This window comes from Rhinopithecus roxellana, chromosome 14 (assembly GCF_007565055.1).
Source record: "Rhinopithecus roxellana isolate Shanxi Qingling chromosome 14, ASM756505v1, whole genome shotgun sequence".
NCBI classification, from domain to species: Eukaryota; Metazoa; Chordata; class Mammalia; order Primates; family Cercopithecidae; genus Rhinopithecus; species Rhinopithecus roxellana.
The window spans coordinates 75,559,851-75,575,494 of record NC_044562.1 but is presented as its reverse complement, the minus strand read 5'-3'; the positions used below and the strand labels follow the sequence as shown (position 1 = coordinate 75,575,494).

Here is a 15,644-nt window from a genome sequence, read left to right as displayed (position 1 = left end):
ACAGGCACCCGCGGGCATGCCCGGCTGATTTTTTGTATTTTTAGTAGAGACGGGGTTTCACTGTGTTAGCCAGGATGGTCTCGATCTCCTGACCTCGTGATCCATCCGCCTCGGCCTTCCAAAGTGCTGGGATTACAGGCGTGAGCCACCGCACCTGGCCTTAGAAATGATATTTTTAAAAGGAGCTGTGTTTCAGTGTTAGACTGTAGTTATCCAAGCAATATCAGATAGTGTGCAGTTTTTGTAGTATAAGGTAAAAATCTGAATAATAAAGATTTTTTAATAACAGTTTTAGTTAATACTTGACTCAACTGACATTGAGATTCTTGATGCAAAAAGGTAAGTAGAAGAGAAGGCTGAAAACTCAAGACCATCATACCCTGTGGGGAATTTACAATCTATAACAAACATATAGCCTGAGATAGGAGAAAAGAAACGGAATGGTAATGATATTGCTGGAACTAAAGTCTATTTAGGAAATGGAAATACATAGCAAGAGGAGTCAGCTACTTCTTGGGCATTGTTCAAAGAAAAATACCCAAGCATACAGAAGGAAAGAAAGGTCGTTTTATTTTATAACATTTTCCTTCTGATTCTGGGTGATTATATAGCTAATCTACTCTTCCACCCGCAAGATTCTGGGGTATTTTGGCTAATGTTATTTGCAATGTCCATAAACTCAGAAGAAATTAGTATTAATGGGAATATGAAAGAACCTCCAGTTATTGTGCAAGAAATTTTACATTTCCATCATGTTAAGTTGTACAACTGTTTGTCATTCACTGTGCTGTAAGTCTATGTGAAACCAAATCTGTGGATTTACTGATGGCCATTTTACCACCTCCAGACTATCTTTTATTTTTTTGAATTGTATCTCTTCTTACTCCATTTTCTTCTGATTAAAATCCTTCATGTTCTCCTGCATCATATGTCACTCATTTTTGTGTGAGCCACCTAGACCCTCTGAGAAAAAATTCAAAGCTACCCACTATATGATTGTTCGTTCACTGAACATGTATTTTTTGAGTGCCTACTGCGTACTAAGCATTATGAAAAGCACTGAAATGGAAAAGACTAAGACATCCACCATCCGCAGATGGGCTTTTGTAGGTCCTGGAATTGAATTTGTCTTGTCTTTCCCCTGTCATTTAACAGCCACTCAGGATGTTGGTAATTGGATATTTTCATAAACCACATTAAATTGTATAATTCTGAATTTTTGTAATGGAAAATCATTATAAAGTCCCAAATCAGTGAAGATACCACTATGCAAAACTAAAAATATGCTTGACTTAGAAGCTTTATTTTCTAAGGAGATAGTTAATAATGGACACTTCTGAAATAGCACCCTAAATGTGCTTTTAGTTTCCAATCAGCAGATAGCAGCACTTGATTCCAATTCAAAGAGAAAGTTAGGATGGTGTTCTGTGTGAATGCTGTCTATGACAAGGACACTCAACTTCCAGCAAATGATTCTTAAGTGGAAATTGGGCACATTCTAATTGGAGATTGTCTGGTTTGTCTTTGCAAGGGGAGCACTGCTGTACATTGGTCAGGTATATTTAAGGTAAAAGACAGCATTTTCCTCCTCATCAGTGTAAACAACTGGACTTCTTTCTGTTAAGTATCATATTAAACACAATCTGAAATTTTACTTACTATAAAGAGAATAAGATTTTATGCTTTTTTGATTAACTTTTCTCAGGTGCATTCTAAGTGAAGTGAATTTGATTTATTTCAATTGGAGTATTACTGCTATTACAGGCACAGAGGCACAGAGTATTACAGGCACAGAGGTATCCACTGCACTCAATAAAATAAAGACCACACAGAAGAAATTATATTAGAGTCCAAACAACCCAAAGAAATCGAAGGAAATGCTCTAAGGAAGGAAATGCAGACACTAAGTTTCTAAAACGGACATGCGTGTATCCTTAGGTGCACATCATCATTGGAACGCGTGATTATCCTGATGTTTGTACTTGCAGTATTGTCCCAAAAGTAAACTGAATTATCCATCTGGCAGATGCAATAGATGGGCCCTATGCTGGAGTACAGTGGTGTGATCTCAGCTTACTGCAACCTCCACCTCCTAGGTTCAAATGATTCTCATGCCTCAGCCTCCCAAGTTGCTGGGACTACAAGGGCCCACCACCACGCCTGGCTAATTTTTGTATTTTTAGTAGAGACAGGGTTTCACCATGTTGGTCTGCTGGTCTCCTGACCTCAAGTGATCTGCCTGCCTCAGCCTCCCAAGGTGCTGGGGTTACAGGTGTGAGCCACTGCACCCAGCCAGTATCACTTTTAGTCTGTAATATTCTAGCTTGTTCATCTAGTATATCCTTCGCTGTTAATTCTATAATACAGGATTTCAGGTTTATGTTCACTCAACAGTGGCTCTTCTTGGTTTATCTTCTCCAAAATGTATCTACTGCTTGAATCGTCCCTCTTGTTCTGCAGTCACTATTTGAAAAATAGGTATCCAGTATGTTTAGGCATTGCCTGCCCCTACAATGCCTCTCAGAGCTGTGAGCATGGGCTCTGAGCTTGCAGGGCCAGAACAAGCCAGCATGATGGGGGGCTCCTCCCTGCACCTAGGTTTTTGAAACACATCTTTTCTTTTGTTCTCCAGCTCTGGGTTGGACTGAAAATTATTTTCCTGTGGTTATTCATCTTTGGGTTACCTCATAATCACCTTTTGGTTTCTCAGTTTTGTATTATCTGTATATTCAATTTCCTACATCAATTATCTCTATTTCATTTTTGTCTTTTTTCTTTGAGATGGAGTCTCACTCTGTTGCCCAGGGTGGAGTGCAGTGGTGCAGTCTCGGCTCACTGCAACCTCTGCCTCTCGGGTTCAAGCGATTCTCCTGCCTCAGCCTCCCAAGTAGCTGGGATTACAGGCGCCTGTCACCACGCCCGGCTACTTTTTGTATTTTCAGTACAGATGGGGTTTCACCATGTTGGCCAGGCTGGTCTCAAACTCCTGACCTCAGGTAATCCGCCCTCCCTGGCCTCCCATAGTGCTGGGATTACAGGCATGAGCCACTGCACTCAGCCTCTAAAATTCTTAATTTCTGTTTTCCTTATTTGATTAATACAGCTGTAAAAATAGCAAACATGTATCTAAAGTTTTACTTCAGTGGCAAAGGAGGGTTTTTATTTTGTAGAATTTATGTGTGATTTTAAGTGAAATATTTGTTTGGATCTTGGGGTTTTGGTAGCATATAAAGTCAATAAAATCAGAGACTTAGGGTTATAGAAGGGGAAAAAATCCTCAGCATCACATTCAGCAATGGTTTTGATTCATGAACAAGTTGATAGTCAAATTCTGAGTATAAAATACTTTGCATTCTATCAACTTCTTCTCAAATTACTAGTAAGAACTTCATATTTTATGTGATTCTCTCATTGACTATTTTCATCTTTTCCTTAAATAAAACCAGGAGCAAAAACCTCAAAAGTACCAAAAATCAATCAGGATGAAATAATGTGCATAGTCCTTTAACCACTAAATATTATGAATTTGTAATTTTAAAACTTCAAAAAGGGAATCTCCAGACCCACATGGTTTCACTGAAGAATTCTATCAAACATTTAAAAAGAAAAGTTATCAGTTTCATACATTCAGTATATAAAAAAAAAAAAAATTGTTAGTTTTGTACAGTCTTTTCCAGGAAATAGAACAGGAGGGAAACACTTCGCAACTCATTTATAAGACTAGTTTACCATGATGCCAAAACCAAACACAATATAAAAAAGAAAACTACAGATTAATATTTCTCATGAACTCAGAGGCAAAACTCCCCCAAAAATATTAAATCCATTAATGTGTAACAAGAAGTACATGTCAGGACCAAATGTGATTTATCCCTTCTAAGCAAGGATGGTTCAAGATTCAAAAATCAATTAGTGTAATCATAGAAACAGGCTGAAGAAGAGAAATCATATGATAACATCAACTGACATAGAAGCATTTGACAAAATTCACATACATTCAAAATAGCCAGTGGTCCCCATGTTGGGATCTGATAGTGCTGACTCCCCTCAGGCACCTTCTCCTATCTTTGATACTCCCTGATGTAAGAATAATGCTTTTTCATATCTCATCTTGTAAATCAGTGAGTCAGAATTCGTAAGAAATACATGGCTAGAAATGGAATAAATCAAACACATATTTAGCATATCATAATTATCCAAGCCACAATTTTAAAAGGTGTTTTCTCACAGAGAAGAGCATTTCTCTAAATATGTAATGTAGTTGGAAAATTCATAATTATTCCTATGGTACACACTTTTTTGGCCTAAGCTAGTAAAGACCATTTCTCTTCCCAAGATCCACCATTATACATTAACATTTGAATATTTTCATTATACAGCCAAGATAGCAATTCCCAGATCCAACGCTAATGCACTTCCTGGCTAAAGCTGAAACTCTTACGAGCAATTAACTAATTCATGAGTTAATATTGTTTAGACATAAGCCTCTAGAACTAAGTGAGCCTAATGTATGTACAACTCTTAGCACATTTCCTGTGTATAATACTCAATATATGATAGTAATTAGTATCACTGCCATAAACTAACAATGTCAAGAGGTTTTCTACATTGATTAGAAGGATTTTTGTTTTTTAAAAAAAAGCATTTTCAAGCTAAGCATAAATTTCTCAAACCCATGGACGTAGGTGATAGGAACACTGTGTTCTCCTAAGTCCAGTCACCACTCTATCCAAAATTCAATTTTAAAATGTGCTAATAGTTTTTCTGTGTATTTAGCCAAATACATGCTACACATGCATGTCAGTAAAAGAAAATGCTACTGGTAGTGTTTTTTTTTTTTTGTTTTTGTTTTTGTTTTTTGGAGACAGTGTTTCACTCTTATTGTTCAGGCTGGAGTGCAATGGTGTGATCTCAGACCACTGCAACCTCTGCCTCCCGGGTTCGAGCGGTTCTCCTTCCTCAGCCCTCTAGTAGCTGGGATTACAGGGGTGTGCCACCACACCTGGCTAATTTTTCTATTTTTAGTAGAGACGGGGGTTTCACCATGTTGGCCAGGCTGGTCTTGAACTCATGACCTCAGGTGATCTGCCTGCCTCGGGCTCCCAAAATGCTGGGATTACAGGCATGAGCCACGGTGCCCAGCACAGCTAGTGTTTTAATTAAAGCCTTTGCTACAGAAAATTTGTGTCATTTGGGTACTCTGGGAAGCAGATGCTGAGACAGGAATGTAAAAGGTTTATTGGAGAGTAACGAAACAATTTAGAAGTGAATTGTGGAGGAAGCAATATTGGGCATAGAGAACTTCAGACCATGATGCAGAGCTGAGTCTTGACTAACATGAGGAGCTCAGGAGCAAAGATTGCCCGTGAGGACACCCACTCGGCAGAAATGGCGGAGGGTACTCTGACCCTGCTCAGTCTTTGGTAGGGACTTCCCTGGAGGGGTATGGCCTTGAGTTGAAAGCTGAAGCACAGCCTGAAGGAACTGACAGATGGAGCTTATCAGCTAATTTGCATTCTTTACAGCTAAACTGGACATTCATTCTTGAGGGGAAATCTGAGTAGTACACCTCCATGACTTAAGAAGAAATGCTGGAGAAGACAAATAGTAGTAAAATCCTTATCCTTATTTGACCTTTTTTGCTGCTAATTCCCTTTTTTTCTAAGAGGTGGAGTCTCACTGTCACCCAGGCTGGAGTGCAGTGGCACAATGATGGCTCACTGCAGCCTCAAACACCAGAGCTCAAACAATCCTTCCACCTCGGCATCCTAAGTATCTGAGCTTACGGGTTTACCACCATGCCCACCTTGGCCTTTTTTCTTATTCCCTATCAGATAGTCTCCTATCTGGACTAGCTGAAGGGTGGTTTTAAAAGTCATATTTCTGTGGAATACCTACCCACTTAAAAATGTGTAATAATGATGCCAATGGCTGCTGCCGTCATGCTGGCTGCAGCAGGGAAGTGTGGCTGGGGCTGTGTCCGCCATGGAGCCAGGGGAATCCCTCCTCCTCCTGAGTTGGGACAGGAATTCCCGGTGCTGCTGTGGCCGCCCAAACCGCAGCTGTAGACCCAGGCCTCCTGCTCTACGGAGCAGGCAGGAGCCCTGCCCTCCTGGACTTCCCAAACTACAGCCGTGGATCCAAGCCTCCCTGTGTTCTTGAGGGAGCCGGAAACAGGCAGGATCTGCCCTCCTGGGTGCAGCTGCAGCTGCCGCACCCACAGCTTCAGACCTGGGTCTCCTGCTCCAGGAAGCAGGCAGGAGCTGTGGATAAGCAGGAGCCCTGCCCCTTCCAAGTTGATGGGGTGGGAGCTCCTGGGTGCAGCTGTGACCGCCCTCCCAAGTGTAGAACCCGGGAATCTCTGCAGCCTGCACCCTCAGGGATCCCAGGAAGGCCCCCCCACCCCCACCAACCCCTAGCCCTGCAGGTTCAGGGGTGTCTGTTCAGAGTCCTGAATGGAAGGGGTGGGTCCCCAGTAAGTCCCCACCTTCTGGCCAGGGAGGGCCTGAAGACTGGGGACCAGGCTGCCAGTGGCTGCCAGTCCCTCCGAGAGGAGTGGGGACTCATGCTCTTCTGTGCTGCTCATGGCCACCTATGGACCAATCAGCACCTACTTCCTCCCCTCTGAGGTCCATAAAAGCCCTGGGCTCAGCCAGAGCAGGGCAGAGGATGACGGGATGACCAGCTGCAGAGAGGAAGTACTCTACTCATAGCTGGAGATGATGGGCGACCAGCTGCAGAGGGAAACTGCTGGCAGAGAGGAGCTACCCTCTGCTGAGAGCTTCAGAGACCTGCAGACATCCGAATGACTTGCTTGCAGAGAGGAGCCACCCTTTCCAGGGCTACCTCTCGGCTGAGAGCTGAACACCCAATGGAATAATCTGTCTACAGAGAGGAGCCACCCACTCCTCTCAGCTATTCTAACACAATAAAACTCTTCTTCACCCTTCACTTGTCTGCATACCTCATTCTTCCTGGATGGAGGACAAGAATTCAGGCACCATGGCCATAGAGGTCTCTGGCCAGAAAAAATTGACACCCCGGAGATCCTGTAACAATAATCTATTTCTAATTCAGAAACACTTACAAAAAGATTTCATAAAAATTAAGGTAACATAACATTTTTCTGAATTTTAAGTTGTATTAATTTTTCATAAATTTGATGCCTCATGACATATCTGTTAAGTATTAGTACATAAAAGTGATGAACATTCAGGAATAGCTGTTTACACTTTTTCTTGGACATAACTTTGCCTGGTCTGGCTACAGACCCTGCAGAGAGTTTGCTCCTGTGTGGGTGGAGTGGCCGCCTGGATCCCACACTTGCTCACTCATGTGCTCCCTCCCACAAGGGGCTGAGCACAGTAGGCCAAGCAGATGGGGTGCCCCTGCTAGGAGTCTGGCAAAAGGGCTGAGAGAAATCTTGCATCACTGCCAACTTTGGGTTCAATATTTCATGTTTTTCTGAAAAAAATGCTTAGTGTTCTGAAAACGGCACTGAGTTATTCAGTGACTAGAACAAAATTTAGAACTTCTCTACTGCCATTAAAATTAAATAATAGAGGCTGGGGGTGGTGGCTTGTGCCTGTAATCCCAGCACTCTGGGAGGCCAAGGCGGATGGATCACCTGAGGTCGGGAGTTCAAGACCAGCCTGACCAACATGGAGAAACCCAGTCTCTACTAAAAAATACAAAATTAACCGGGTGTGGTGGCACACACCTGTAATTCCAACTACTTGGGAGGTTGAGGCAGGAGAATCGTTTGAACCCGAGAGGCAGAGGTTGCAGTGAGCTGAGATCGCACCATTGCACTCCAGCCTGGGCAATAAGAGTGAAACTCCATCTCAAAAGAAAAAAAAATAGAAGCAAAATACTGCTTCACCAAGGATAACTAATATCTTATGCAAAATCATCTTTACAATAACGTGAACACTTTTTGAAACCAATTATGCAAGAGAATCAGTTATCAGTTACACTAAATTGGCTATGTAATGAGACTTACTAAATTATAAGGTTAGGGAAGTAGAGCTTGTGGTACCTTGTAAAAAAGAACATCTTTACATCTTAAATTAGCAAGTCCATATCCTAAGTCTTACTTTGCTACATGAAAATTTACTCATTTAGTCAACAAACATTTACGGAGTGCCTACAATGGAAGAGGCACTGTGGGGATGCAGCTACGAATAGGCACTTTATAGAAGAAAACCAGAAAACGAAATCTCATATAAGTGCTGAACCTGCTTAGTAATCAAGGAATACAAATTAAGACCACATTGAGGTACTATTTTATATCCCTTAGAGTAAAGGTGTAAGAAAGCCAAATGTGAGAATATGAATCAATGTAAACTCTCATACATTATTATGCATGTGTAAATTTATAAAATAACTTTCAAAACCAATTTAGCAGTTTTTTGTAAAATTACACATTGACATAACTTGTGACCTAAAACTCTACTCCTAGACATACATTCTAGGAAAAGTTGCACATATTTGGAATGCTAATAACAAAAGCAACTGGGAATACTCTTAAAACCCAATGACATGGAATAAGTAAGTTTTGGTATATTGTATTTATCCAGCGAAATAATTTACAGCAGTTAATGAACTATAGCTCCACACATGGATATGAATCTTAGGAACATAATTTCGATTAGAAAAGAACTCCCGAGAGACTGATACTGTATGATATCTCCATAAACTAAAAAAAACCCAAACAAAACAATGCCCAGGCCTATGAAAACCTACATTTTTTTGAAAGGTGAGGGGATGATAAATGCAAAACTCAGGCTAATGGTTGCATGAATGGGATAGGGAAAAGCACATAGGTGAATGAATGGTATTGTTCAAGTTGAAGGTTTTGTGAGAAATAAGTTCATAGAAGTTCATCATCTTATGCTACATAATTTACTTATATGTGATAGGTTATTTTTTAATTTAGGAATATTTTTAAATTAGGTTAATTTAAAAAGCAATAAAATAATGCTCCCTCTTCAATAGCATACTTCTACATCTAAATTGGCTAGTGGTAGGACTGACAGTGGAATGCATGCTTTCTTTCAGGGTAGTGTCCTGGAAAGTCAACTTCAAAACAATAGAAAAACAGAACTTGGCATACAGTATGCTTTCCCAATAAGATGTTCTTTTTCTGTCTTTGTAATTTATAAAAATGATTGGTTTGTTTATTTAGGGACAGAGTCTCACTCTTGTCGCCCAGGCTGGAGTGCAGTGGTGTGATCTCAGCTCACTGCAACCTCTGCCTCCTGGGTTCAAGCGATTGTCCTGCCTCAGCGTCGTGAGTGGCTAGGATTACAGGCATCTGCCACCATGCATGGCTAATTTTTTTGTATTTTTAGTGGGCATGGGTTTTCACCATGTTGACCAGGCTGGTTTCAAACTCCTGACCTCAAGTGATCTGCCCACCTCGGCCTCCCAAAATGCTAAGATTACAGGCATGAGCCACTGCGCCTGGCCAATTATTTTAAAATTCAATACTTAAGAAAATTGAATAGGCCGGGCACGGTGGCTCAAGCCTGTAATCCCAGCACTTTGGGAGGCCGAGACGGGCGGATCACGAGGTCAGGAGATCGAGACCATCCTGGCTAACACTGTGAAACCCCGTCTCTACTAAAAAACACACACACACAAAAAACTAGCTGGGCGAGGTGGCCGGCGCCTGTAGTCCCAGCTACTCCGGAGGCTGAGGCAGGAGAATGGTGTAAACCCGGGAGGCGGAGGTTGCAGTGAGCTGAGATCCGGCCACTGCACTCCAGCCCCAGGCGACAGAGCGAGACTCCGTCTCAAAAAAAAAAAAAAAAAAAAAAAAAGAAAATTGAATAGATAAAAATTATTAAATAATGTTTGATTAAAGATAAAAATAGATTCTTATTAAATGAAATAATTTGTATTAAAAAGTATTCTTAGTCCATTTTGTGCTGCTATAACAGGATTTCACTGGGTAATCTATAAAGAATGAAAATTTATTCTCTCACAGTTCTGGAGGATGAGAAGTCCAAGAACAAGCCACTGGCAGGTTAGGACCTGGTCTCTCTGCTTCCAAGATTTCTTGGCACCTAGAATACTGTGTCATCTGGAGGGGAGGACCATCATATCCTCACATGGCAGAAGACCAAGAGAGAGCAGATCAACTCCTGCAGGCCATTTTTCTAATGGCATTAACCTCTTCATGAGGGCGATCCCTCATTACCTAAACACCTCCCATTAAGCCCTATCGCCCAGTGCTGTTGCATTGGGGATTAAGCTTTCAACACATGAGTTAAGAGGGGAACAAACATTCAAACCATAGCATCCTCTGAACCTCTCAACTTCTACAGTTCCATGCCCCAGATATAATGACTCTGAATATTTTTGTGCATTATTACTAACATTTTCTATATATATGCAAACATGTATATTTATACACATTAAACACATAACTTTATTTAAAAACTTTGCTGAAAACTATTTGGCAATAACCTATTCCTTTACTTACAAAGCATGTTTCATGTTAGAACCGATAAATCACCCTCAACACTTTTAGGGGTTATGTAGTTTTCCGTTATAATAGATATGTCATGATTTAAACACTCATTTGATCACAGTTATTTAGGCTATTGCAATGTAACAGGACAGTAAATGAGACTGTCAATTTTAGTGGAGGCTTCCAAGTCTGCAAGTAAAAGCATCCAACTACCCTTACATTCTATAGTGAGATGATAGACTATGTAGGTAGGACTTATACAAAGGAGGCCTTTATAAACTGGCTTAGGACCCTGAAGTCATCATTCATCTTAGGATATACAACTATTGAAGTGTATAAGATTGAAAAAGAAAAATTAAAATTTTAGAAGGAGATATTTTGAAAAATGCTAAAGATGAAAACAAGGGGTCTTTTTTAGTTTACCCAAAAGCAGATGGCAAGGATACATTGGTCCAATATTTGGACAGTGATGGCAACAATCTTAAGCAATAAAGATTAAAACATTCCATTCCTACTTTGCTTCACTTTCATAATCATCTGGTAGGAAAGAGTAGAAGTAAAATTGATGTGTGAGAACTGAAGCCAAAGATGAATGAAGAAGAAAAGAATAATAGTGCAAACCACGATTCTCTAAAATAATTTATCTCTGCACCTGGAAAAGTTTGGAGCAGAATTATGCAGTCTTCAAGCTATCGGCTCAGGTGAGCAGATACCTTAGATGAATTCCCTGGCAACAAAATTAAGCAGAGAGCTGAGAAAATTTGTTTGGGAGAGTTCTTAGAAAATAATCTGGAAGAAGTTGGGGCAGGCAGGACTGACCAAGAAGCTTTCCTACAGTGTGGCTGCAACTGAGGTCCCAGCTGATCCTTCTGGGAGTTCCAGAGTTGGGATGGCTTTTCAGAGTTGTCCCACATTGAGGCTAGAGAAGTGGGCCGTTTTATTCCTGCATCAGTGAGCACTGGGAAGGGTGTGACTTTGGGTAAAGAAATTATGATCTGCAGCTAATATCCCCAGCAGCTTGGAGTTAGGTACATCGACCGTACGAAGCAACTCTGGATGAAGTGCTGCAGTATCCACTCTAAGAAGTAATGCAGGTTTTTCTTCCTGGTACTCATACATTTCTGTTTCAAGCCCTTATCTTTGCATGACTTTCACCACTTGTATGCTACTCTCAGGCTTACTGGAAATCATTCTGCCACCCCCTGCCCCCAACTGCACTAGGGAGAGCAGGGCCTTGTGAGGTTTTCTTGGGCTGCTGGGATATATCATGTGGACATTTGCACTCATTCTGCTACTGGGCAGGAGAAGACCCTCAAGCCTTGCCTTATTCACCAGGGGTGCCCACATTCTCTCCTGTTCTTGGATTTCCAACTGTCTTGATTTCTCTCTCTTCCCATAGTCTGAACAAATTTCCATAGCTCAGTGGACCAGGGGTGGAGCTGAAGAGTAGCAGAGGACCAGGAAAAGCAGACACTCTGCTGATAACTCATTTTCTCCCATTTAATTTTGATGACCTGAATTATCTCTAGGCCTAGCTTTTTTTTCTTTTTTCTTTTTTTTAAACATCTAAAAGCATAAGCTTCAGAAATTTTAGCAGCCTTTGGTTTTCTGTTGTAACAGTCTTTGTCTGAGGCAATGAATGCATTGACTAAATGAATAAAAGGCAAAGAGTAAAAAATTTAGAGAGGGATTTCTCAGGTAATACCTCAAAATATTATCCTGCCACAATTACACCCAAGGATATTGACAGGATCTGTGATGAGATCCATGAAAGCTTATAATAGCCTTTGATGGCTCATGAAAAAGGGGAAAGGATCAGATGATCAAAGTCAGGGAAAAGTCTCAATTTCATTTAAAGAAGGAAGAAAGAGAATGCTGCAAATTGTAGATAGGCAACCTTAATATTCTACATGAAGAACATTCCAGACAAAACTGATCTCAGGCCAGGCACGGTGGCTCACACCTGTAATCCCAGCACTTCAGGAGGCCCAGGTGGGTGGATCATTTGAGGTCAGGAGTTCGAGACCAGTCTGGCCAACATGGCAAAACCCCGTCTTTACTAAAAATACAAAAATTAGCCGGGTGGCAGTGATGTGCACCTGTAATCCTAGCTACTCAGGAGGCTGAGGCAGGAGAATCACTTGAGCCTGGTAGGCAGAGGTTGTGGTGAGCCGAGATCACATCACTGCACTTCAGTCTGGATGACAGAGTGAGACCCTGTCTCAAACAAGCAAAACGAAACTCATTTTTTTTTTTTTTTTGATAGTTTGTCTTGGTCAGACAAAGGCTGTTGAAATAGGTATCTGGACTTCAGCAAATAATTGGACAGTCTTCTGAAATATCAAGAATTAAGATGTAAGAATGGGAACCAGAAGACAGAAGGGCAGGTAGATTTATAATACAGTGAACAACTGTGCCCAAAGAGGACTGGAACATGGCCACAGTAAAATGGTCAAAATAGATGTGACTGTGGAAATGATGGCATTTGAGGGAAGTTGGACAGAACTGAGGATATGAAGTCTAGAGAAGAAAAGCCTCAGGGAACCTAGGGTAATCTGAAAATGAGACCTGTCATCCTATGCAGGCTCATTCTGTGGGACTCTGATATGGTTTAGCTCTGTCTCCCCACTCGAATCTCATGTTGAATTATAATCCCAAGTATTGGAAGTGGGACCTGGTGGGAGGTGACTGGATCAGGAGCTGGATTTCTTATGAATAGTGTAACACCATCTCCTTGGTGCTGTCTTCATGACAGTGGGTGAGTTCTCACAAGATCTGGTCATTTGAAAGTGTGTGGCACTCCCCACCTCACACTCTTGTTCTTGCTTTCACCATGTGAAGTGCCTGCGCTCCCTTTGCCTTCCACCATAAGTAAAATTTTCCTGAGGCCTCCCCAGAAGCAGATGCCACAGTGCTTCCTGTACAGCCTGCAGAACCATGAGCCAATTACATCTCTTTTATTTATAAACGACCCAGTCTAGGTACTTCTTTGTGGTAATGCAAGAATGGCCTAATACAGGCTCAAAGGAAAAAAAACTAGAGCAAATTTCTGATGATTAGAACGTGTCGGCTGGGCACGGTGGCTCACTCCTATAATCCCAGCACTTTGGGAAGCCAAGGCAGGCAGATCACTTGAAACCAGGAGTTCAAGACCAGTCCTGGCCAACATGGCAAAACCCCATCTCTACTAAAAATACAAAAATTTGCTGGGCATGTGTGATGCTTAATATTGAGTGTCAACTTGATTGGATTGAAGGATGCAAAGTATTGATCCTGGGTGTGTCTGTGAGGGTGTTGCCAAAGGAGATTAACATTTGAGTAGGTGGGCTGGGAAAGGCGGACCCACCCTTAATCTGGGTGGGCACCATCTAATCAGCTGTCAGTGTGGCTAGAATATAAAGCAGACAGAAAAATGTGAAAAGACTAGATTGGCTTAGCCTCTCAGCCCACATCTTTCTCCTGTGCTGGATGCTTCCTGCCCTCGAGCATTGGACTCCAAATTCTTCAGTTTTGGGACTCAGACTGGCTTTCCTTGCCCCTCAGCTTGCAGATGGCCTGTTGTGGGACCTTGTGATCATGTGTGTTAATACTTAATAAACTGCCCTTCATATAAATATATTTATATATGTTATATATAAATATATATTTATATAAAATATATATTATATACAAAATATATAATTATTTATATATTAATATATAATTATATATAATATATAATATGTTATATAATATATATTACATATAAACATAATAGGAGATGCTTATATATATTACATATAAATATATATAATAGTATTTATTATTATATATTATATATAAATATATATTTTTATATGAACATATATATATATCCCCTATTAGTTCTGTCCCTCTAGAGAACCCTGGCTAGTACAGCATGATGGTGCATGCCTGTAATCCCAGCTACTTGGGAGGCTGAGGCAGGAGAATTGCTTGAACCCAGGAGGTGGAGGTTGCAGTGAGCCGAAATCATGCCACTGCACTCCAGCCTGGGCGACAGAGTGAGAGTGTTTAAAAAAAAAAAAAAAAAAAAAAAAAATTTGTCTCAAAAACAAAATAAACAATCACATGAAAACCTGGGCTGTTGTGAGGTAATAAGCTTAACAGCAGTGTGATGCCACAGTGGAGACATTCATTCTACTAAGTGTACAGAGTGCCTACCCTCCACTCACAGAGAAATAGAGAATGAGGTGAGATGACTTCTGAGAGCTCCCACAGTTCTGAGCAGCCATGATTCCACTCCTAGAAAATGCAAGTGCTAAGCCAAAACCAAGTGAATTGCCACTTTTTGTTTTTTACCAAGATGTTTTATGTTTTACAGAAAAACCAGTGATTCAGAAAGAGGTTTATAAAAGCTTGTGGATGCACTCAGAGTCAATTTTATGGCTCGTGACTGGCAATATTAATAGAAGCACTAACAAAAGGTATGATATATAGTAATAAAACACCTAAGCATGCACTCATAAATCATATTCCCACAGGATTTGCTTGAGCAGGTGTTTTTCCCTTGTGATTGAAGACAGAACAAATTCTACACTAAACTTAGCTTTTCCCCAGGAGACCCATAAACCTCAATACAGGCTAAAGACTGGAGTAAAAACCATGTTGTTTCAAAGATAAAACACCAATGAACGTATAGATATGAAAAAAATGTGACATTCTAGACTTACACAATGGAAATGTTTAGTCATCATACTTCATAGTATAATAGCACAGCGGGTTGCTCATTGGGCACTCCTAAATTAAAATTGCATAGGTTGATTTTCTACCCTTCAGTTCTGCTAAGATTCTAAACCAAAATTTGATGGGAAATTAAAGCTTATATAGCTTTGGTGATGGCTGTTGTTTTTGCAGCTACTTACCCCTGCCTTCTGGTATTAGAGTCTTTCTTTCTATGTTCCTCTCAGGAACTCCTCCTCCCACATCTGATGGAGCTACCAATCATCAGGTCTCCTCTGCCTCTGGGGTGTGACTCAGGCTGGCCAATCAAAGTTCTTCATCCACTTGGACTGTGACTGGCCCTGGGTGGTTATCTGACCCAAGGAAGTCCAGAATCCTTTTGCAGGGATTATTAGAGATGCTAAGAGAATGGTTGGGGAAAGCTTATCTCCTGAGATGACACACTACAGCAGGAGTTCCCCAGCCC

At 41.0% G+C, this 15,644-nt stretch overlaps 1 protein-coding gene across 1 annotated transcript in view; it reads right to left on the bottom strand.

The window, feature by feature from the left end:
- LOC115893169 (golgin subfamily A member 8S-like) overlaps nucleotides 1–14,730 on the bottom strand; it is a 47,569-nt gene extending 32,839 nt beyond the window's left edge. Inside the window, exons 1-2 of the mRNA XM_030916123.1 lie at nucleotides 14,660–14,730; nucleotides 11,810–11,916 (exon numbers count right to left, since the gene is read on the bottom strand). Coding sequence (XP_030771983.1) covers nucleotides 11,810–11,916; nucleotides 14,660–14,730 — 178 coding nt within the window. The remainder of the gene's footprint in view (nucleotides 1–11,809; nucleotides 11,917–14,659) is intronic.
- Between the last annotated feature and the right edge of the window lie 914 nt (nucleotides 14,731–15,644).